Consider the following 24,482-nt stretch of genomic DNA (forward strand, 5'->3'; position numbering starts at 1 on the left):
TTAGATCATGGCTGATATGTGTATTAACTCCATCTTTCTGCCTTGGTTCTGTAACTCTTCACATCCTTACCCAACGATAATCTATCAATCACAATTTTGAAATTGTCAATTGACCCCTGGCCTCAACAGGTTTTTGTGTGTGTGTGTGTGTGAGGGGTGGGGGGAGGGGAGGGGGGGGATGGGGGAAGAGTGTTCCACTCCCCTTTGTGTGATGAAGTGTTTCCTGACATCACCCCTGAACGGCCTGTCTCTTATATTAAGGTTGTGCCCCCTTGTTCTGGACTCCCCCAAAGGAAATAGTTTATCTCTACTTAGCCTATCAACTCCTTTAAATCATCTTAAGCACCTTGATTAGATTACCCCTGGATGATCTAAACACTTAGTGTGGGACTGGAGATAGGCATAGGCCAGACTGATGAACCAGATTGACTTCTACAACTAAATATCAGCTTTTAAAGTCCCTTCTGCTCAACAACCTGGTCTCCTGGAATTTAAACTCACAACCTGCAGCTTGCAGTTCTAGTGACATGCCCACTACACCACTCAGTTAGTAACACTCTCAGCTCCGAGTCAGAAGGTTCTGGGTTCAAGTCCCACTCCAGAAACTTGAGCCCATAATCAAGGCTGACTCTCCAGTGCAGTACTGAGGAAGTGCTGCACTGCCAGAGGTGCCGTCTTTCGGATGAGACGTGAAACCAAGGTCGCACCTGACCTCTCAGTTGGATGTAAAAGATCCCAAGGCCACTATTTCAAAGAAAAACAGGGGAGTTCTCCCTGGTGTCCTGGACAATATTTTTCCCTCAACAAACATCACTTAAAAAAAAATTGATGATCTGGTCATTATCCCATTGCTGTTTGTGGGATCCTGCTGTGTACAAAATGGCTGCTGCATTTCCTACATTACAACAGCAACTTAACTTCAAAAAGTATTTCATTGGCTGGAAAGTGCATTTTTTTGTAATTCATTCACTGTTATGGGTGTCTCAAGGAAGGTCAGCATTTACTGCCCATCCCTAAAGATTCTTGACGAGGGACATCTGAGGTTGTCGAAGGCACTATATGAATGCACGTTTTCCTTTTATTCCTTTCAACGCCCAAATCCACACAGCAAGGTCATGACCCATGAAGCACGAACCAAGCTAAGTTGGCTGATCTCACTGAGAGATGGTCCCAATGATTCAGGAATAGGACGGGGAGATTAGTCAGGGTTTGCACATGCCCAGCTGCCATTTCCTGGACCCTGCTGATAGCGTGGGCGTGCCAGGAGAGGATTGAGCTCAACAATGATCCAACCACAGTCAAACAGCCTGGCAAAACTCATTGTGTGTGGCCTTACATGAAAATGGCTAATTTGACTGACGCAATAGCTAGTGCCCGTGGATCATGAACCCAAGCAAAGAGTCAAGGTCTTCGAGGGGAACGTGAGGAAAGGGATTCAACAGTACTGATGGCACAGCTAGAGTCATAGAGCAATACAGCACCAAAACAGGCCCTTCGGCCCACCAAGTCCACGCCGACCATCAACCACCCATTCATACTAATCCTACATTAATCCCATTTTTCCCTCTCACATCCCCTCAATTCTCCTACCACCTACTTACACTAGGGGCAATCTTTACAATGGCCAATTTCTGTGCCGTGTCCGATTGGGTCGCTACCCACCTGGTCCCAATGCCTTGCCCGTTGGTTCCAACCAAAGCAAAGAGCGATCGGAATCCCTCTGGAGTGAACCACTGTGAGAGAGAGAGAGAGAGAGAAAGTGAGTGAGAGCACCAAACAGAGCGACCGATTGAACGTCAGACAGAGCGAGCGAGGGAGCGGGACAGAGCGAGCGAGGGAGCGGGACAGAGCGAGCGAGCGAGCCGGACAGAGCGAGCGAGCGAGCCAGACAGAGCGAGACGGACGGACAGACAGACAGACAGACAGACAGACAGACAGACAGAGAGCGAGCGAGACGGACGGAGCGAGCGAGCGAGACGGAAGGAGCGAACGAGCGAGCGAGACGGACGGAGCGAGCGAGCGAGACGGACGGAGCGAGCGAGCGAGACGGACGGAGCGAGCGAGCGAGACGGACGGAGCGAGCGAGCAAGACGGACGGAGCGACCGAGCAAGACGGACGGAGCGAGCGAGCAAGACGGACGGAGCGAGCGAGCAAGACGGACGGAGCGAGCGAGCAAGACGGACGGAGCGAGCGAGCAAGACGGACGGAGCGAGCGAGCAAGACGGACGGAGCGAGCGAGCAAGACGGACGGAGCGAGCGAGCAAGACGGACGGAGCGAGCGAGCAAGACGGACGGAGCGAGCGAGCAAGACGGACGGAGCGAGCCGGACAGAGCGAGCCGGACGGAGCGAGCGAGCAAGACGGACGGAGCGAGCCGGACGGAGCGAGCCGGACGGAGCGAGCCGGACGGAGCGAGCCGGACGGAGCGAGCGAGCGAGCCGGACGGAGCGAGCGAGCGAGCCGGACGGAGCGAGCGAGCGAGCCGGACGGAGCGAGCGAGCGAGCCGGACGGAGCGAGCGAGCGAGCCGGACGGAGCGAGCGAGCGAGCCGGACGGAGCGAGCGAGCGAGCCGGACGGAGCGAGCGAGCGAGACGGACGGAGCGAGCGAGCGAGCGAGACGGACGGAGCGAGCGAGCGAGCGAGACGGACGGAGCGAGCGAGCGAGCGAGACGGACGGAGCGAGCGAGCGAGACGGACGGAGCGAGCGAGCGAGACGGACGGAGCGAGCGAGCGAGACGGACGGAGCGAGCGAGCGAGCGAGACGGACGGAGCGAGCGAGCGAGCGAGACGGACGGAGCGAGCGAGCGAGACGGACGGAGCGAGCCGGACAGAGCGAGCCGGACGGAGCGAGCGAGCGAGCGAGCCGGACGGAGCGAGCGAGCGAGCGAGCGAGACGGACGGAGCGAGCGAGCGAGCGAGACGGACGGAGCGAGCGAGCGAGCGAGACGGACGGAGCGAGCGAGCGAGCGAGACGGACGGAGCGAGCGAGCGAGACGGACGGAGCGAGCGAGCGAGCGAGACGGACGGAGCGAGCGAGCGAGCGAGACGGACGGAGCGAGCCGGACAGAGCGAGCCGGACAGAGCGAGCCGGACAGAGCGAGCCGGACAGAGCGAGCCGGACAGAGCGAGCCGGACAGAGCGAGCCGGACAGAGCGAGCCGGACAGAGCGAGCGAGCGAGCGAGACGGACGGAGCGAGCGAGCGAGCGAGACGGACGGAGCGAGCGAGCGAGCGAGACGGACGGAGCGAGCGAGCGAGCGAGACGGACGGAGCGAGCGAGCGAGACGGACGGAGCGAGCGAGCGAGCGAGCGAGACGGACGGAGCGAGCCGGACAGACAGAGCGAGCGAGCGAGCCGGACAGACAGAGCGAGCGAGCGAGACGGACGGAGCGAGCGAGCGAGCGAGACGGACGGAGCGAGCGAGCGAGCGAGACGGACGGAGCGAGCCGGACAGACAGAGCGAGCGAGCGAGCCGGACAGACAGAGCGAGCGAGCGAGCCGGACAGACAGACAGAGCGAGCGAGCGAGCCGGACAGACAGACAGAGCGAGCGAGCGAGACGGACGGAGCGAGCGAGCGAGCGAGACGGACGGAGCGAGCGAGCGAGACGGACGGAGCAAGCGAGCGAGCGAGCGAGCCGGACGGAGCGAGCGAGCGAGCCGGACAGAGCGAGCCGGACAGAGCGAGCCGGACAGAGCGAGCCGGACAGAGCGAGCCGGACAGAGCGAGCCGGACAGAGCGAGCCGGACAGAGCGAGCCGGACAGAGCGAGCGGGACAGAGCGAGCGGGACAGAGCGAGCGGGACAGAGCGAGCCGGACAGAGCGAGCCGGACAGAGCGAGCCGGACAGAGCGAGCCGGACAGAGCGAGCCGGACAGAGCGAGCCGGACAGAGCGAGCCGGACAGAGCGAGCCGGACAGAGCGAGCCGGACAGAGCGAGCCGGACAGAGCGAGCCGGACAGAGCGAGCCGGACAGAGCGAGCGAGCGAGCCAGACAGAGCGAGCGAGCGAGCGAGCGAGCCAGACAGAGCGAGCGAGCGAGCCGGACAGAGCGAGCCGGATAGAGCGAGCGAGCGAGCCGGACAGAGCGAGCGAGCGAGCCGGACAGAGCGAGCGAGCGAGCCGGACAGAGCGAGCGAGCGAGCCAGACAGAGCGAGCCGGACAGACAGAGCGAGCGAGCGAGCCGGACAGACAGAGCGAGCGAGCGAGCCAGACAGAGCGAGCCGGACAGACAGAGCGAGCGAGCGAGCCGGACAGACGGAGCGAGCGAGCGAGACGGACAGACGGAGCGAGCGAGCGAGACGGACAGACGGAGCGAGCGAGCGAGACGGACAGACGGAGCGAGCGAGACGGACGGACGGAGCGAGCGAGACGGACGGACGGAGCGAGCGAGCGAGCGAGACGGACGGACGGAGCGAGCGAGCGAGACGGACGGACGGAGCGAGCGAGCGAGACGGACGGACGGAGCGAGCGAGCGAGCGAGACGGACGGAGCGAGCGAGCGAGCGAGACGGACGGACGGACGGAGCGAGCGAGCGAGACGGACGGACGGAGCGAGCGAGCGAGACGGACGGACGGAGCGAGCGAGCGAGACGGACGGACGGAGCGAGCGAGCGAGACGGACGGAGCGAGCGAGCGAGACGGACGGAGCGAGCGAGCGAGACGGACGGAGCGAGCGAGCGAGACGGACGGAGCGAGCGAGCGAGACGGACGGAGCGAGCGAGCGAGACGGACGGAGCGAGCGAGCGAGACGGACGGAGCGAGCGAGCGAGACGGACGGAGCGAGCGAGACGGAGCGAGCGAGCGAGACGGACGGAGCGAGCGAGCGAGACGGACGGAGCGAGCGAGCGAGACGGACGGAGCGAGCGAGCGAGCGAGACGGACGGAGCGAGCGAGCGAGCGAGCGAGACGGACGGAGCGAGCGAGCGAGCGTGACGGACGGAGCGAGCGAGCGTGACGGACGGAGCGAGCGAGCGTGACGGACGGAGCGAGCGAGCGTGACGGACGGAGCGAGCGAGCGAGACGGACGGAGCGAGCGAGCGAGACGGACGGAGCGAGCGAGCGAGACGGACGGAGCGAGCGAGCGAGACGGACGGAGCGAGCGAGCGAGACGGACGGAGCGAGCGAGACGGACGGAGCGAGCGAGCGAGACGGACGGAGCGAGCGGGCGAGACGGACAGAGCGAGCGGGCGAGACGGACAGAGCGAGCGGGCGAGACGGACAGACAGAGCGGGCGAGACGGACAGACAGAGCGGGCGAGACGGACAGACAGAGCGGGCGAGACGGACAGACAGAGCGGGCGAGACGGACAGACAGAGCGGGCGAGACGGACAGACAGAGCGGGCGAGACGGACAGACAGAGCGGGCGAGACGGACAGACAGAGCGGGCGAGACGGACAGACAGAGCGGGCGAGACGGACAGACAGAGCGAGCGAGACGGAGCGAGCGAGCGAGACGGAGCGAGCGAGCGAGACAGACAGAGCGAGCGAGACAGACAGAGCGAGCGAGACAGACAGAGCGAGCGAGACAGACAGAGCGAGCGAGACAGACAGAGCGAGCGAGACGGACAGAGCGAGCGAGACGGACAGAGCGAGCGAGACGGACAGAGCGAGCGAGACGGACGGAGCGAGCGAGCGAGACGGACGGAGCGAGCGAGCGAGCGAGACGGACGGACAGAGCGGGCGAGACGGACAGAGAGAGCGGGCGAGACGGACAGAGAGAGCGGGCGAGACGGACAGAGAGAGCGGGCGAGACGGACAGAGAGAGCGGGCGAGACGGACAGAGAGAGCGGGCGAGACGGACAGAGAGAGCGGGCGAGACGGACAGAGAGAGCGGGCGAGACGGACAGAGAGAGCGGGCGAGACGGACAGAGAGAGCGGGCGAGACGGACAGAGAGAGCGGGCGAGACGGACAGAGAGAGCGGGCGAGACGGACAGAGAGAGCGGGCGAGACGGACAGAGAGAGCGGGCGAGACGGACAGAGAGAGCGGGCGAGACGGACAGAGAGAGCGGGCGAGACGGACAGAGAGAGCGGGCGAGACGGACAGAGAGAGCGGGCGAGACGGACAGAGAGAGCGGGCGAGACGGACAGAGAGAGCGGGCGAGACGGACAGAGAGAGCGGGCGAGACGGACAGAGAGAGCGGGCGAGACGGACAGAGAGAGCGGGCGAGACGGACAGAGAGAGCGGGCGAGACGGACAGAGAGAGCGGGCGAGACGGACAGAGAGAGCGGGCGAGACGGACAGAGAGAGCGGGCGAGACGGACAGAGAGAGCGGGCGAGACGGACAGAGAGAGCGGGCGAGACGGACAGAGAGAGCGGGCGAGACGGACAGAGAGAGCGGGCGAGACGGACAGAGAGAGCGGGCGAGACGGACAGAGAGAGCGGGCGAGACGGACAGAGAGAGCGGGCGAGACGGACAGAGAGAGCGGGCGAGACGGACAGAGAGAGCGGGCGAGACGGACAGAGAGAGCGGGCGAGACGGACAGAGAGAGCGGGCGAGACAGAGCGAGCGGGCGAGACAGAGCGAGCGGGCGAGACAGAGCGAGCGAGCGAGACAGAGCGAGCGAGCGAGACAGAGCGAGCGAGCGAGACAGAGCGAGCGAGCGAGACAGAGCGAGCGAGCGAGACAGAGCGAGCGAGACAGAGCGAGCGAGACAGACAGAGCGAGCGAGCGAGACAGACAGAGCGAGCGAGCGAGACAGACAGAGCGAGCGAGCGAGACAGACAGAGCGAGCGAGCGAGACAGACAGAGCGAGCGAGCGGGACAGACAGAGCGAGCGAGCGGGACAGACAGAGCGAGCGAGCGGGACAGACAGAGCGAGCGAGCGGGACAGACAGAGCGGGCGAGCGGGACAGACAGAGCGGGCGAGCGGGACAGACAGAGCGGGCGAGCGGGACAGACAGAGCGGGCGAGACGGACAGACAGAGCGGGCGAGACGGACAGACAGAGCGGGCGAGACGGACAGACAGAGCGGGCGAGACGGACAGACAGAGCGGGCGAGACGGACAGACAGAGCGGGCGAGACGGACAGACAGAGCGGGCGAGACGGACAGACAGAGCGGGCGAGACGGACAGACAGAGCGGGCGAGACGGACAGACAGAGCGGGCGAGACGGACAGACAGAGCGGGCGAGACGGACAGACAGAGCGGGCGAGACGGACAGACAGAGCGGGCGAGACGGACAGAGAGAGCGGGCGAGACGGACAGAGAGAGCGGGCGAGACGGACAGAGAGAGCGGGCGAGACGGAGCGAGCGAGCGAGACGGAGCGAGCGAGCGAGACAGAGCGAGCGAGCGAGACAGAGCGAGCGAGCGAGACAGAGCGAGCGAGACAGACAGAGCGAGCGAGACAGACAGAGCGAGCGAGACAGACAGAGCGAGCGAGACAGAGCGAGCGAGCGAGCCAGACAGACAGGGCGAACGAGCGAGCCAGACAGACAGGGCGAACGAGCGAGCCAGACAGACAGGGCGAACGAGCGAGCCAGCCAGACCGAGCGAGCAGAAAAGTGTGCGAGAGACAGACAGAGCGAGCGAGAGATTCCGAACAAGAGAGATATACTGAGAGAGAGAGTGACGGCAAGGGCGAGATAGAGACCATGAGAGAGACAGGACCAGAGAGATTGAAAGAGAAAGAGAGAGAGTTGGAAGAAGAGATAGAAATAGCCATCAAATCACATGCTGGGAGACAATCCGTGAGATAGGTTATTGAGTCATCCCGGTTAGTTCACTGTGCTTTATCTGGTTAGGTTGCTAAGCTTGTTGGTTATGTCACTGTACTAAACCAGTTACTTCGCGATGCTGTGCTAAGCTGGTTAGGTTGCGAGCTTACCCGGTTAAGGCTGTCCTCATAGAGAGCTTTGGTGAAGAGCTGCTGCAGTGTTTCCAACTGACCCTGGAGGAGAGCAGGAGAGATGTGAAAGAACGGACAAGAAATGGGGAAGGCCTGCGGCCGTGCAGTACCAGGCACCAGGAACAGGATGTGGCCATTCAGCCCCTTGAAACATTTCTGCGATGCAATTAGATCAGGGCCGAGCTGTATCGCAGCTCCATTTACCCCCCTTGGTTCCTTAACTTTTAAAACACTTACCCCACAAAAATCACCTGGGTGGACAAGATAGTGAACAGGTTAGCAATGACACATCTGGAATGCTGTACTAATGTTAAACCATGACAGCTGCACAAGGCAACGCCGGGTCAAGCTGGCAAAAGGCACGTGGAGTGACTGATATTTTGGCCAGGTTGCTAGGTACAGTAATTCAGCTGGTTAACAGTCAACTTGATACTGTGATGGTGGAAATGTGGGGATTTACCCAACAGTGGTACATCCTGGTAGGAAAAAAATTGAGGAGAGACAATATAAACTCAATGGGAAATGTAAAGGGAGTGCAGGAAGAGGGAGAGCGAGGGGTTCATGTACACAAATCTTTGAAGATGGCAGTACAAGTTGATAAAGCTGTTAAAAATAAATACAGGATACTGGGAGTGGGATGCAAATCCCACCAGGCCAGATTGAGAAGTTGAAGTTGTAATAAAAAAACTGGGAGAGAAAAAACTAGTGGCAGTAAAAACTCATTTGGTTCATGAAAGTCCTTGAGGGAAGGAAATCTGCCTTCCTTACCCAGTCGAGCCTATAAGTAACTCTAGATCAGGGTTGTCCAACATACGGCCTGTGGGCATAAACTGTACCCGGGGCCATCCTCATCCTCACTAGGGGTCCATGACTGGAGATGGGAAATTACCCACTGCCGTCTTCTTGCAGACCGGCCATTTAAAAAACAGCACACTGTCAGTTCCTGCTTCAGCAGCTGCCAGCTGTGATACTCAGCGTGATGATTCCAAACAAACTGACCAACCAGAAAGCTGCTGTGCGGAGCACTCCCGCTCAGTATAACTGAGATAGGGAGAGAGCGAGGGGGGGAGGGGGGAAACAGAGAGAGAGGGGGGGGAAACAGAGAGAGAGGGGGAAGGAGAGAGAGAGTGTGGAGGAAAGGGAGCGAGAGAGGAGGAAAGGGAGAGCGCGCGGCGGAAAGGGGGAGCGCGCGGCGGAAAGGGGGAGCGCGCGGCGGAAAGGGGGAGCGCGCGGCGGAAAGGGGGCGCGCGGCGGAAAGGGGGCGCGCGGCGGAAAGGGGGCGCGCGGCGGAAAGGGGGAGCGCGGCGGAAAGGGGGCGGGCGGCGGAAAGGGGGAGCGCGGCGGAAAGGGGGCGGGCGGCGGAAAGGGGGCGGGCGGCGGAAAGGGGGCGGGCGGCGGAAAGGGGGCGGGCGGCGGAAAGGGGGCGGGCGGCGGAAAGGGGGCGGGCGGCGGAAAGGGGGCGGGCGGCGGAAAGGGGGCGGGCGGCGGAAAGGGGGCGGGCGGCGGAAAGGGGGCGGGCGGCGGAAAGGGGGCGGGCGGCGGAAAGGGGGCGGGCGGCGGAAAGGGGGCGGGCGGCGGAAAGGGGGCGGGCGGCGGAAAGGGGGCGGGCGGCGGAAAGGGGGCGGGCGGCGGAAAGGGGGCGGGCGGCGGAAAGGGGGCGGGCGGCGGAAAGGGGGCGGGCGGCGGAAAGGGGGCGGGCGGCGGAAAGGGGGCGGGCGGCGGAAAGGGGGCGGGCGGCGGAAAGGGGGCGCGCGGCGGAAAGGGGGCGCGCGGCGGAAAGGGGGCGCGCGGCGGAAAGGGGGCGCGCGGCGGAAAGGGGCGCGCGGCGGAAAGGGGGCGCGCGGCGGAAAGGGGGCGCGCGGCGGAAAGGGGGCGCGCGGCGGAAAGGGGGCGCGCGGCGGAAAGGGGGCGCGCGGCGGAAAGGGGGCGCGCGGCGGAAAGGGGGCGCGCGGCGGAAAGGGGGCGCGCGGCGGAAAGGGGGCGCGCGGCGGAAAGGGAGAGCGCGGCGGAAAGGGAGAGCGCGGCGGAAAGGGAGAGCGCGGCGGAAAGGGAGAGCGCGGCGGAAAGGGAGAGCGCGGCGGAAAGGGAGAGCGCGGCGGAAAGGGAGAGCGCGGCGGAAAGGGAGAGCGCGGCGGAAAGGGAGCGCGCGGCGGAAAGGGAGCGCGCGGCGGAAAGGGAGCGCGCGGCGGAAAGGGAGCGCGCGGCGGAAAGGGAGCGCGCGGCGGAAAGGGAGCGCGCGGCGGAAAGGGAGCGCGCGGCGGAAAGGGAGCGCGCGGCGGAAAGGGAGCGCGCGGCGGAAAGGGAGCGCGCGGCGGAAAGGGAGCGCGCGGCGGAAAGGGAGCGCGCGGCGGAAAGGGAGCGCGCGGCGGAAAGGGAGAGCGCGGCGGAAAGGGAGAGCGCGGCGGAAAGGGAGAGCGCGGCGGAAAGGGAGAGCGCGGCGGAAAGGGAGAGCGCGGCGGAAAGGGAGAGCGCGGCGGAAAGGGAGAGCGCGGCGGAAAGGGAGAGCGCGGCGGAAAGGGAGAGCGCGGCGGAAAGGGAGAGCGCGGCGGAAAGGGAGAGCGCGGCGGAAAGGGAGAGCGCGGCGGAAAGGGAGAGCGCGGCGGAAAGAGAGAGCGCGGCGGAAAGAGAGAGCGCGGCGGAAAGAGAGAGCGCGGCGGAAAGAGAGAGAGATGGGGAAGATATTAGCAAGATAAATTTTTAATGTCTTTGTCTTTTGAAATTTGCTCACCGGCCCCCCCAGGCCGAGCAAAAATCGTGATGTGGCCCTGTGCCTGAAATGGTTGGACAACCCTGCTCTAGATCCCTATCAAAGTGGTTGAATCTGGAGTGCTAGACATTCGGTGCAATCCTTGAAGGAGGAGGTGCATCACCATCATCTCCAGGGCAACTCAGATGGGCAATAAATTGCCAGCATTGTCCACAACCCAAGATGAATGTAAGTCATGGTGCTGGGTGCCAAAGACAACAGCGGTACCCATTGATCCAACAACATCCAATAAGTTAAGTTATTGTTGACTGCTTGTTGACCCTGTACATTGGGTTACTTGGTGGCCCCTCATTGAACCAGTTGGTTGGGTTAATTTCCTGACCTCTCGTCGACACACAATAATAATGCAAAGAATGTGGGTGTGCTGGTGAAACTCGCACCTGGAACTTGTCCCCAATCAGTTTGTGAACTATCTCCTCCTCCTCATTGGCTGTTCGGCTGCAGAACTGGGAGAAGAGCTTCGTCCAACGGCCCTTGTCTTTTGCCTTTGGATAGAGAGAGAGACATAGAAATAAGGAAGTTAAGCCCATAGTCTGGCATTGATGATGTACCTCCAATCGTCAGATTGCAGGATAAGCAAATTGACCCCAACCACGGACCAGCTTCCGGGACTACAGACCATAAAAAGATGACGTAGTCTGGGAAATTTAGAAGAAGGATCATTTCACACAGAGCAAAGTCACACCAACATTAAACAGATTGATAATATTTAGTGCTGTACCTCAAACTACTTAGGAACATAGGAACTGCAGGATGAATAAAGACCAGGGTATATCTAGTTCATCACATGATACAATAATAGAATTGTTAACTAATCAGCAATTAATGATTCGACAACAGATGCAGAAATGAGGTGAGGAAAACCCCCAGTGGAGGAAAGCTTTGGGAAACATAGGTCCAAAGTCACCTGTTCCTCCCAAGCATGTTACACTCACCATACACCCTGTCTCAAATCACACATATTGAATCCCAAAACGTTATTTTCTGAAAGAAATGTGTCCAATTTTATTTTGAATGAATTAATACGTTCTGCTGCCACCATCTGCCATGGGACCCGGTTCCACACAATGAATTAATTTTTTGAAATATAGTCACAGTTGTTATATGGGAAAATGCAGTAGCTATTTCACACAGAGTCAAGAGATGAATGACCCGGATAGTCTTGTTTTTGGTGACGTGGGTTGAGGGTTAAATATCGGCCCAGAACACAGGGGAGAACTCCCCTGCTCTTCTCTGAAATAGCGCCATAGGATCAGTTACAGATGGGGCTTTGGTTTAACTTCGCATCTGAAAGATGGTACTTCCAGCACTGCAGCACTCCCTCAGTACTGCACTGAGAGTCTCAGCCTGGAGTATGCACTCAAGCCTCTGGAATGGGGCTTAAATCTATTGACTCAGAGGGGAGATTGTTCTCCACTGAGCCATGGCTGAGGCTGTAGGATTTTTTTTTTACATTAAAGGGGTTATATAAATGCAAATTGTTGTTGTAGCTGAGGCCAGGTAACTCAGTGTAGATGAGGAATAACCAACCTGACTTTGTTCAAACTATTTGACATCATTTACTGTATCTTGTCAGGAAAGGGAAACCCACCATTCATCAGCTCAGGTACAATTGTCTAGGACTCTCTTTGTTTACCTGTTTCACCATGGCAACCATCCTAGCCATCAGCATAATGCTGGCCGTCTCTGGAGGGTAATGCATGTTCCTGTAACAAAGGGAGAATATGTATTTACCAGTCAATGTCCCATGACACTGCACATGGAGTGTCGAAACCATGTCTGTGGAAGAAGCAGAGTTGGAGGATGAGGGCTAATTGACCAGGGTGGGAAGACATAATTTAACCTTTGTTATAAATCATATATTTTTATAAACCAATTATAAATTTCTAAGCAGACATCTATCATGTAAACTTGTCACGCTGTAATTACTCCCCCTGAACACTTGTGGTGCTGCAGGGCCTCCATGAGCAGGAAGTAGTAATTACAGCGCGGCAAGTTCACATAGATATTTAAAGATCAGAAAGTGTGCATTGACATTGATCATTGTTATATAATTTGTAATATATATATTTTTTGCTGCTGGATGTCTCACCTGTGAGCACAGAGTGTCGATGGGTGATGGGCTCAACAATACCTCACTCAATTGGCCGGTCTCCTTTTTGTTTTGATATTCTTGCATGGGATGTGGGCGTGACTGGCAGAGCCAGCATTTATTGCCCATCTCTAACTGCCCTTAAGAAAAAGGTGATTAACCGCCTTCTTGAATACAACTGAGTGCCTTGCTGGGCCTTTTCAGAGAGCAGTGAAGAGTCAACCACATTGCTGTGGGTCTGGAGTCACATGTAGGCCAGACCAGATAAGGACAGCAAATTTCCTTCCCTAAAGGGCATCAGTGAACCTGATGGGTTTTTACAACAATCTGGTAGCTTCATGGTCACCATTACTGAGACTAGCTTTTTGTTCCAGATTTATTTAATTAATTGAATTTAAATTCTCCAACTGTTATGTGGTGGGATTTGAACTTGTATCTCTGGTTCATTAGTCCAGGTCTCTGGATTACTAGACCAGTAACATTACCACTGTGCTACTGTAGCCTGCGCTTTTCAACTGTGAATGGCATCACAGCTGAGTCAAATCATGTCCTTAACCAACATCCATTCATATGAGGAGCAGACACTGGAGCAGGGGGGAGGAAACTTGCCTAATTTGTACCCCCTCCCCACCCCAATCTAGGATCCTTGAAGCCAGCTCCCCCACCCAATAGTTTTTGGATGTTGTACCTCTGGAAGGACATATTGGTCTTGAACAGGGCTCAGCAGAAATTCACCAGAATGGATGGCTACAGCTCCAGCAACAGTCAAGAAGCTCAACATCATCCAGGACAAAGCAACCCGCTTGATCGGCACCCCATCCACTACCTTAAACATTCACTCCCTCCAACACCAGTGCACAAATATCGATTGGGATAATTTTAGAGTAAAGAGAAAGGAGGGGGCGGAAGTTCTGAAATGTGTTCAGGAGAACTTCCTTGATCAGAAAGGAGGCATTGCTGGATCTGGTGCAGGGAAATGAGCTGGGCCAAGTGGACCAGGTGCCTGTGGGGGAGAATTTGGGTAAGAATAATCACCGTATCATAAAGTTTAGATTTGTAATGCAGAAAAGCAAGGAACCAAATAAGGTAGAATGTCTGGATTGGAACAGGGCTAATTTCAATGTGATGAGAAGGGACCTAGCCAGGGTAGAATGGAACCAAAGACCGACAGGAAGAGCTGTATTGGAACAATGTGTTATCTATAAGGAAGAGCTGCTGCAGGTGCAGGCTAGGAACGTTCCAACAAGGGTGAAAGGTAGAGGAACCAGTAACTAGGCTCCTTGGATGATGAGGGAGATAGAGATTATGATGAAACAAAAAAAGAGGGTGTATGATGCATGTCAGGTGAACTCATCGAGTCAGAACCACGCCAAATACAAAATTTGAGAGGGGAGGTGAAAAGGAAAATAGGACTGGCAAAGAGCGATTATGAGAATACAATGACAGTAAATATAAAAGGGAACCCAAAAATCTTCTACTGGTATGTAAATAGTAAGAGGTGAAATGGGACCCATTAGGCACAAAGAGAGTAATATATGCTTAGAGGGAAAGGGCAAGGCTAGAATACTTAGTGAGTACTTTGTATCAGTGTCAACAAAGGAAATGGAATGACAAAATATCAGTAGAAGCAGTGAGAGTAGAAGCAATGGATAGGATAAACATTGAGAAGGGTGGGGGGGATACTAAGAATGCTGGCTATATTTGGGTAGGTAAGTCACCTGGTCTGGATGGCTTGTATCCCAGGTTGCTAAAGGAAGTGGGGATGGAGATAGCAGAATGGCTTGTTATAATCTTCTAATCTTCCCTGATGCGGGGCAGGTGTCAGAGGATTGGGGAGTGGCAAATGTGACACCCTTATTTAAGAAAGGGTGTAAGGACAGTCCTAGCAACTACAGGGCAGTTAGTTTAACATCAGTGTTGGGTGAGGTTTTAGAAACAATAATCAGGGAAAATATCAACGGACACTTAGAGAGATTCGAGTTGATTAAGGATAGCCAGCATGGATTTTTAAAAGGCAAATCATGCTTGAATAATCTAATTTAATTTTTTGATAAAGTAACAGAAAAGGTTGATGAAGGGAATGTGGTAGATGTTGTTTATATGAATTTTAAGAAAGCGTTTGATGAGGTACCACATAAAAGGCTGGTTAACAAAATTGAGGCTCATGGAATAGGAGGATCAGTATCCAATTGGATAAAAAAAATTGGCTTAAGGACAGAAAACAGTGAGTTGTCGTAATTGGTTCCTTTTCAGACTGGACAGTGGTGTTCCCCAAAGGTCAGTGCTGGGACCACTGCTTTTTTTTCTATATATAAATGACTTGGATCTTGGAATACAGAGTAGAATCTCAAAATTTGCCGATGAGACCAAACTTGGACATGCGGCAAACGAAGAAGATGATATGAACCGCCTGCAACAGGACATATATAGGCTAGCAGAATGGGTAGAGAGGTTGCAGATGGAATTTAATACTGACAAGTGTGAGGTGATGCATCCTGGCAGAAGGAATAGGGAGAGGCAATATATACTTAATGACACAGTTCTAAAGAGTGTGCAGGAAAAGAGGGACCTGGGGGTGCAAGTGCACTTTGAAGGTGGTAGGACATGTTGAGAGAGTGGTTAGTAAAGCATATGGGATCTTGGGCTTCACAAAGAGAGGCATTGAGTACAAAAGCAGGGAAGTTATGCTGAACCTTTATCAAGCTCTGGTTAGGCCACAACTGGGGTATTGTGTTCTGGTCACCACACTTTAGAAAGGATGTGAGGGTCCTTGAGAGGGTGCAGAGGAAATTTACCAGAATATAGGAACATAGGAAGATAGGAACAGGAGTAGGCCATTCAGCCCCTCGAGCCTGTCCCGCCATTCAATGAGATTATGGCTGATCCACGATCTAGTTCCATATACCTGCCTTTGGCCCATATCCCTTAATATCTTTGCTTAACAAAAATCTATCTATCTCAGATTTAAAATTAACAACTGTTCGAGCTTCTATGGGATGAAGGATTTTAGTTACAAGGTTAGGTTGGAAAAACTGGGTTTGTTCTCCTCAGAAAAAAGGAGATTGAGGGGAGATGTAATAGAAGTGTACAAGATAATGACTGGCTTAGATAAGTTAGACAAGGAAAAGCTAGGGGACACAGATTGAAAGTTTTGAGCAAAAGAAGCAAAGGGATTATGAGGAAGCACTTTTTAACACAGTGGGTGGTAATGACCTGGAACTCGTTGCCCACCAGGGTGGTGGAAGCAGAGACAATCAATGACTTCAAGAGGAAGTTGGATGGCCACCTGAGAGAAACAGACTTGCAGGGCTATGGGGACTGGACTGGTGAGTGGGACTTACTGCACAGCTCCGGGGAGAGCTGGCATGGACTCGATAGGCCGAATGGCCTCCTTCTACGCTGTAAATGACGCTTTGATTCTGAGCAGGGCTGGGGCTGCATGGGACACTGCTGGATAACATTGTTGTTTGTCTATTATGTTAATAATACTAAAGGACACATTGTCAGTGCTGAAGCAAAAATATCCCTGCACTGACAGTTTGACAGGCTCCTGCGCTCAGTCAGTATAGGCGTTGGACCTTAACTATCAGGAGGAGGCCATTCGATCCATTGTGCCTGTGCTGGCTCTCTGAAAGTGCTCTCCAATTAGTCCCACTCCCTCTACTCTTCCCCTATAGCCCTATAAATTTTCCTTATCAAGTATTTATCCAATTCCCTTTTGAAAGTTACTATTGAACCCGATATCATGACAACTCACTGGGCATAAATATTTCTCCCAATCTCCCCTCTAGTTATTTTTTTTTATTTAGAGATACAGCACTGAAACAGGCCCTTCGGCCCACCGAATCTGTGCCGACCAACAACTGGCCATTTATACTAACCCTACATTAATCCCATTTTCCCTACCACATCCCCACCTTCCCTCAATTCTCTGACCACCTACCTACACTAGGGGCAATGTACAATGGCCAATTTACCTATCAATCTGCAAGTCTTTGGCGGTGGGAGGAAACCAGAGCACCCGGCGGAAACCCACGCAGTCACAGGGAGAACCTGCAAACTCCGCACAGGCAGTACCCAGAATTGAACCCGGGTCGCTGGAGCTACGAGGCTGTTGTGCTAACCACTGCGCCACTGTACCATAAATCCGTGTCCTTTGGTGCCTGATCCTTCTGCCACTAGAAACAGTTTCTTCTTTCTTACTGTATCAAAACCCGACATCACTAGATTGTTTTTCCAGAAAGGGGACGATTTACATACGAACAAACGAATTAGGAGCAGGAGTAGGCCACTCGGCCCCTCGAGCCTGCTCCATCATTCAATTGGTTCATGACTGAACTGATTACTCCACATTTCCACCTATAACCTTCCACCCCCTTGCTTAGTAAGAATCTATCCACCTCTGCCTTAAAAATATTCAAAGACCCTGCCATTTCTGTCCATTCTCCCCTCACAGTTACTCCTACAACAGAGGGGCTCGGCACCTCTGATTTCAACTCATATTCTCTGGATTATTATTAATCCAGGCCTCTTGATTTCCTGATCCAGTAACATAACCACAGTACCTAGAACTGGACACACACGACAGGCTCGTGAATGAGGACAGTCGCAGATGCTCACCTCCATCCTTCCTGCAGTTTGTTCAGGGGATGCTGAGGGTCGTCTTTCGAGGGTCCAAGGCACAGAACCTGGTGGTATTGCTTCAATGCAGCCTTCCGGCACTCAACACTACAGTACAACTCCTAAAGGAAAACGTATCACTGTTAGAGGGTCCACACTGACTCCGAAACCACCTCCCCACTGTTACAGGGTCCACACTGACTCCGAAACCACCTCCCCACTGTTACAAGGTCCACACTGCCTCTAAAACCACGTCCCCACTGTTACAGGGTCCACACTGCCTCCAAAACCACCTCCCTCAGCATTAGAGGTTCCACACTGACTCCGAAACCACCTCCCCACTGTTACAGGGTCCACACTGCCTCCAACACCACCTCCTCACTGTTAGAGTGTCCGAACTCCACACAAGAGCAGATTCCTCCTCAACCATTTGGGTTCCACACTGGATCTTTCTGGTGTTGGATGATCTGCAGTAGATCCTGCGACATGCCACCTGTATAAGCACTGCTCACTCACTGTCAGTGCTGCTCCTCCCTCCATGTGAACATGCATTATTCCGAGGCGGATACACCAATCGTAATGAAACCAGGGCTCTCTCGCAATGAGACGGGACGTCCCTTACCAGACACGCAGGACAGGTAACGAGGAGCTCCTTTCGGACGCTGCACTGCTCCAGGTGGGGAAGAATCAGGCTGGGGTTACCCGACAGTCTGCGGCTGTTCTCCTCTGCCGTTTCCAGCGACTTCATACAGTAGTCACATGCTGGAGAGAAATTCAACAAAATGAGGGCACTGTATCCATTGTAAAGCTCCCTCTACACAGTGCCATCAAACACTCCCATGGCAGGCACAGCATGGGTCAGATACAGAGTAAAGCTCCATCTACACTGCTTCAATTTACTATCCAGTGAAGCTTCTGGAAGGTTTTTTTAATTCGTCTGTGGGATGTGGACGTCGCTGGCCAGGCCAGCATTTATTGCCCATCCCTAATTGCACTTCAGAAGGTGGTGGTGAGCTGCCTTCTTGAACTGCTGCAGTCCTTGAGGTGTACGTACACCCACAGTGCTGTTAGGAAGGGAGTTCAAGGATTTTGACCCAACCACAGCGAAGGAACGGCGATATAGTTCCAAGTCAGGATGGTGTGAGATTTGGAGGGGAACTTGCAGGTGGTGGTGTTCCAATATATCTGCTGCCCTTGTCCTTCTAGGTGGTAGAGGTCGCGGGTTTGGAAGGTGCTGTCGAAGGAGCCTTGGTGAGTTGCTGCAGTGCATCTTTTAGATGGTACACACTGCTGCCACTGTGCGTCTGCGGTGGAGGGAGTGAATGTTAAAGTTGGTGGATGGGGTGCCAATCAAACAGGTTGCTTTGTCCTGGATGGTGTCGAGTTTCTTGAGTGTTTTTGGATCTGCACTCATCCAGACAAGTGGACAGTATTCCATCACACTCCTGACTTGTGCCTTGTAGATGGTGAATAGGTTTTGGGGAGTCAAGAGGTGAGTTACCCGCCACAGGATTCCTAGCCTCTGACCTGCTCTTGCAGCCACGGTATTTATGTAGCTAGTCCAGTTCAGTTTCTGGTTAATGGTGATCCCCAGGATGTTGATAGTGGGGGATTCAGCGATGGTAATGCCATTGAACATCCAGGGTAGATGGTTAAGATTCTCTCTTGTTTGAGATGGTCAGTGCCTGGCACTTGTGTGGCACAAATGTTACTTGCCACTTATCAGCCCAAGCCCGGATATTGTCCAAGTCTTGCTGCACTTCTACAAGGCCTGCTTCAGTATCTGAGGAGTCAGGAATGGTGCTGAACATTGTGCAATCATCAGCGAACATCCCCACTTCTGACCTGATGATTGAAGGAAGGTCATTGATGAAGCAGCTGAAGATGGTTGGGCCTAGAACACTACACTGAGTAACTCCTGCAGTGATGTCCTGGGACTGAGATGATTGACCTCCAACAACCACAACCATCTTCCTTTGCACTAGGTATGACTCCAAACAGGGGAGAGATTTTCCCCCCCCGATTCCCATTGACTGCAGTTTTGCTGGGGCTCCTTGATGTCAAGGGCAGTCACTCTCACCTCACCTCTGGAGTTCAACTCTTTTGTCCATGTTTGGACCAAGCCTGTAATGTAGTCAGGAGCTGATTGACCCTGGCAGAACCCAAACTGAGTGTCAGTGAACAGGTTATTGCTGAGCAAGTGCTGCTTGATCGCGCTGTCAACGACCCCTTTCATCACTTTGTTAATGATGGCGAGTAGACTGATGGGGCGGTAATTGGCCGGGTTGGATTTATCCAGCTTTTTGTGGAGAGGACATACTTGGGCAATTTTGCACATTGTCAGGTCGAGCTGGTTGGGACAGGAACTGTTGTGACCCTCCCCAACTGAATACACCTCATCTTCAGAGGGCAGTTAAGAGTCAACCACATTGCTGTGGGTCTGGAGTCACATGTAGGCCAGAACAGGTAAGGACAGCAGATTTCCTTCCCTAAAGGACATTAGTGAACCAGATGGGTTTTTAACAATCCGTTAGTTTTTTTGACCAAGATGGCTTCCTCATCGGAACTCCACAGGACGAGTGACCACAGAGTGCGACAGAATGTTGGTTATGTTACTGGACTAATAATCCCAGAGGCCTGGACTAATGAACTAGAGACACGAGTTTAAATCCCACCACAACAGCTGGGGAATTTAAATTCAATCAATTAAATAAATCTGGAATAAAAAGCTAGTCTCAGTAATGGTGACCATGAAACTGCCGGATTGTCGTAAAAACCCATCTGGTTCACTAATGTCCTTTAGAGAAGGAAATCTGCTGTCCTTACCTGGTCTGGCCTTCATGTGACTCCAGACCCACAGCAATGTGGTTGACTCTTAACTGCCCTCTGAAATGGCCTAGCAAGACACTCAGTTGTATTCAAGCAGGCTTTTCACTACCACCTTCTTAAAGCTAATTAGGGATGGGTAATAAATGCTGGCCTTGCCAGCGATGCCCACATCCACATGAATTAATTAAAAAAGAGGCGAGAAATGTAGGCAATACATTGACTGCCTATTCCTACTTGTCCTTACTGAACCTCCTTGAGTAGCAGCTGGAGGGACTGTACAAAACCCAACCGCCTTCCCCGAAGAACATTAATGAACAAGCTGGGTTTTTATGGCCATGCAATAGTTTTTTTGATGGTCAGCTCACAAATTCCCAGGATTCAATTCCACATCTTGGGCTTTGGCTAACTGATCTGTGGTGGTGGGATTCCATCTCACGATCTCCGAGTTCCTGCACCAGTGCTGGAACTGCTCGGCCAGCTTCCCCAGCTCAATGAGATGCAGCTCAGCCAAAGGGTGGAGATTTCCGGGGCCTCGGATGGGTCAGATTTACAAGAAGTTACACCAGAACGGAGACGGTACAGCTTTCAGCAAAGATTGAACAGGCTGGCACTCTTTTTTCTAGAAAACAGAAGGCTGAGGAGGGACTTGATGGAGGTTTTCCATATCACGAAAGGGTTTGATGGGGCAGACGTAGAGAAGATACTTCCATTGGTGGGGAGACCAAAACTAGGGGCCATAAGAATAAGATAGCCACTAGTAAATTCAATCGGAAATTCAGGAGAAACTTCTTTATTTATTTATTTAGAGATACAGCACTGAAACAGGCCCTTCGGCCCATCGAGTCTGTGCCGACCATCAACCACCCATTTATACTAATCCTACACTAATTCCATATTCCTACCACATCCCCACCTGTCCCTATATTCCCCTACCACCTGCCTATACTAGGGTCAATTTATAATGGCCAATTTACCTATCAACCTGCAAGTCTTTGGCATATGGGAGGAAACCGGAGCACCCGGAGAAAACCCACGCAGACACAGGGAGAACTTGCAAACTCCACACAGGCAGTACCCAGAATTGAACCCGGGTCGCTGGAGCTGTGAGGCTGCAGTGCTAACCACTGCGCCACTGTGCCGCCCGGGTTGTGACAGCATGGTCACAATGTGGAACTCGCTACCACAGGGAGTGGTTGAAGTGAACAGCATTGAATCATTTGAGGGGCAATTTGACAAACATGCGGAGGGGAAAGGGACAGAAGGATATGTGGATTGGGTTTAGATGAAGGTTCCTCATCTAAAGGCTCCTTTGCAGCATAAATATTGGCGTGGACCTGTTGGGCCGAATGGCATTTCTCTGTGCTGTGAATACTATGCCAATTTTATGTAACTGTATGTACATTCCATGCAATTCCAGTCGAATCTGAGCCCAGTGTCACACGATTCTGTGCAATGGGCCAACAAGATGCGGGGGAGGGGCTGTGAGGGAAGTGCGCTACCTCGATGTGAATCAGCGAGTGCTGCCAGTCCTGGCTCTGTACCTTACCTTTGTACTTGTACAAGGCATTCCAGAGGAACTGTGCTGAAACGATGGGCTGCTCCACAAAGATGGGCTCCCCTTTCTTTATGTCCTTACTGGCGAAGAGTCCTTTCCCCTTAGAAACGGAGAGAAAGCGCAAAAAAAATGTCATGGCAGAAACACAAGACGGCAGTTGGTCAGCCGGTGAAAGAGAAAAGGGGGTGTGGACCCACAACCACAGCGACAGCACAGGAGGAGGCTGCTTATCCCATCGATCCAGCGCAATGTTGAACAATCTTTTTCAGCCTCACCACAGTCTTACATTTCCTATGCAGCTCTACATATATTTCCTATATATTTGGATATATTTCCTGTTGGTCTGCTGTTTTATCCTATTCTATTTGAGTTGCCAATACTCCAAGATTCTCCTTGAGTCTCCAGGAATTGAAGGTTAACCTCCAGGACATTACTGCGAGAAACCCAAGGGGAAATTATACGAGGCATTAAAATAAATGTTTTTTTTTTCCTATTTTCGTTGAACAAATTTCAATATTAGTTATAAAAAAAAAACAAATAAAGTTGGGAAAACGCTGTAGGACTATTAACCAACTGGATGAATCTGGACTAAGAGTCTGTTCATTTCCCAAGTATTGTGGGAAGATCATGCACCATGATGATGGACACCTCAGGCAACCAATGGCAGGAGCTTGGGGGTGGGGTGGGTGGAGACAGGAGGTCCTGCGATGCAACCTTTCTGGAATTCATCCAGAATTAGCAACATTTCTGATACAGTTTTGTGTATATATTCTGTATAGTTCTGTCTGTACTTCTGATAATGGTGCCGAGTATGTTTTTCCTATGTGGTGCAGTATATATTTTCTGATATCGTGCAGTGCATATTTTCCTATATTGATCTTTGCGTGTTTCCTATATTGTGCAGTGTATATTTTCTATATGGTGTGGTGCATATCTATGGTGCTGTATATGGAGCAAGGTATGTGTTCCTGCACAGTTTGGGTATATTTTCTTGTGCTGTGCTTTTCTATATGGTATTTATATCTTCAATTTGATGCTGTGGATATTTTCCTATATGGTGCAGTGTACACTTCTTATACGGTGCCAGATGGTTCGGTGTCTATTTTCCAATATGGAGCTGTGCGTATATTTTCCCAAACAGTGCAGTATATATTCTCCTATATGGTTGTGTATATTTTTCTATATGAAGTGTATATTTCCTACAGACTTATCTGTATTTTTCAATAGTTAGAATTTCCTACATAGCTTTTTGTGTACTTCCAATATGGCTCCAGATGTATTTCCAATACAATGCTGTATGTTCTATACAGTCCTATATACATTGTTCTGTATGTAGTTCCAATTCAGCTCTGTATGCACCTCCTACACAGTTCAGTATACTACCCATACAGTTCAATATCCATTCCCTATATGGTTCTGCATGTATTTTCTAGAAAGTGCAAGCAGAGTAGGGGGTGTGGTGAGATACAGACCCCAGTCAGGGGGGATATACAGTGATGCCTGCAAAACACACCCCAACGCATGTGAATATATGGTTCCGTATATATTTTTGATATGGCTCTGTGTGTATCTCCTACACGAGTTTGAGTATTTCTTTTATTCGTTTATGGGATGTGGGCGTCGCTGGCTAGGTCAGCACTTGTTGCCCATCTCTAATTGCCCTTGGACTGAGTGGCTTGCCAGACCATTTTAGAGAGTATTTAAAGAGAAACCGCATTGCTATAGGATTCACATGTAGGCCAGACCAGGTAAGGACGGCAGATTTCCTTCACTAAAGGACATTCGTGAACCAGATGGGTTTTTACAACAATCGACCAGCTTTTAATTCCAGACTTATTAATTGAATTCAAATTTAACCATCTGCCATGGTGGGATTCTAACCCACGTCCCCAAAGCATTAGCCTGGGCTCTGAATTACTAGTCCAGTGACATTACTACTATGCCACTGCCTCATGACAACTGTGTACTCCACCTATCTGAGTGTATTTCACATGCATTGGGGTGTGTTTTGCAGGCGTCATTGTGTCTAGCTGTTTTTAACCCCTCTGTCCGGGGTCTGCCTTCCACCCACCCACCCACCCCCTGCTCCAAATTGCCTGCGGTCTGTTTCCCACCATCCCCCCACCACTGCCTGCATTTGTGCCCACCCACCCCCCCGCCTGCTGCCTGTTCTCCTCTCTCCCCCTCTCTGTACCTGACGTCTGGTTAGACCCACCTGGGGTGTGATTGCACTTCCTCCCCTACGTACCGAGGATCTGGTTACTCCCCCTCCCCTCCCCTCTCCTCTGTACCTGGGGTCTGGTTACCTCGCCCCGTTACCTGGGATCGGGGTCTTATCTTCCCCCCGGGGTCTTCCATGCAACCCCCTGCCTGAGGTCGGGCTCCCCCTGCCCCACTCCACCCCCTGCCTGGGGTCGATTTCTCCCCGAATCTATCTGGCTCCATTGCGGCCTGTCATGGTACAGCCCCCGTGTCCTTGCCCCCAATCCAGCGAGAAGGGGTCCGATGAGCAGGGGATGTTGAGCCTAGCGCCCAGGCCTGTCCCGGACCCCGCGGCCTCTCACCTTCTGGTTGCTGATGAAACGAACCTCCACCCGAGAGCTGGCGGCGGCGGAATCCCGACACAGCGAGAACAGCTCGCACATGGGAGCCGCCATCTTACTCTCCCCTCAACTCTGAACCCTGACCCCCTGCCGGGCGCAGCCAATCAGCGGGGAGCCTGCATCAGAGGCAGGGCTGGAACACAAGATTGGGCAAATAATCTACACAATT

At 53.9% G+C, this 24,482-nt stretch overlaps 1 protein-coding gene across 1 annotated transcript in view; it reads right to left on the reverse strand.

Annotated features, from left to right (window-relative positions):
- The window catches only part of smyd5 (SMYD family member 5), a 47,560-nt gene extending 23,172 nt beyond the window's left edge, over positions 1 to 24,388 (reverse strand). Inside the window, exons 1-8 of the mRNA XM_068028665.1 lie at positions 24,275 to 24,388; positions 21,702 to 21,810; positions 17,949 to 18,088; positions 17,327 to 17,448; positions 12,251 to 12,320; positions 10,995 to 11,099; positions 7,827 to 7,889; positions 1,663 to 1,733 (exon numbers count right to left, since the gene is read on the reverse strand). Coding sequence (XP_067884766.1) covers positions 1,663 to 1,733; positions 7,827 to 7,889; positions 10,995 to 11,099; positions 12,251 to 12,320; positions 17,327 to 17,448; positions 17,949 to 18,088; positions 21,702 to 21,810; positions 24,275 to 24,367 — 773 coding nt within the window. The 5' untranslated portion in view covers positions 24,368 to 24,388. The remainder of the gene's footprint in view (positions 1 to 1,662; positions 1,734 to 7,826; positions 7,890 to 10,994; positions 11,100 to 12,250; positions 12,321 to 17,326; positions 17,449 to 17,948; positions 18,089 to 21,701; positions 21,811 to 24,274) is intronic.
- Between the last annotated feature and the right edge of the window lie 94 nt (positions 24,389 to 24,482).

This window comes from Heterodontus francisci, chromosome 1 (genome assembly GCF_036365525.1).
Source record: "Heterodontus francisci isolate sHetFra1 chromosome 1, sHetFra1.hap1, whole genome shotgun sequence".
Lineage (NCBI taxonomy): Eukaryota > Metazoa > Chordata > Chondrichthyes > Heterodontiformes > Heterodontidae > Heterodontus > Heterodontus francisci.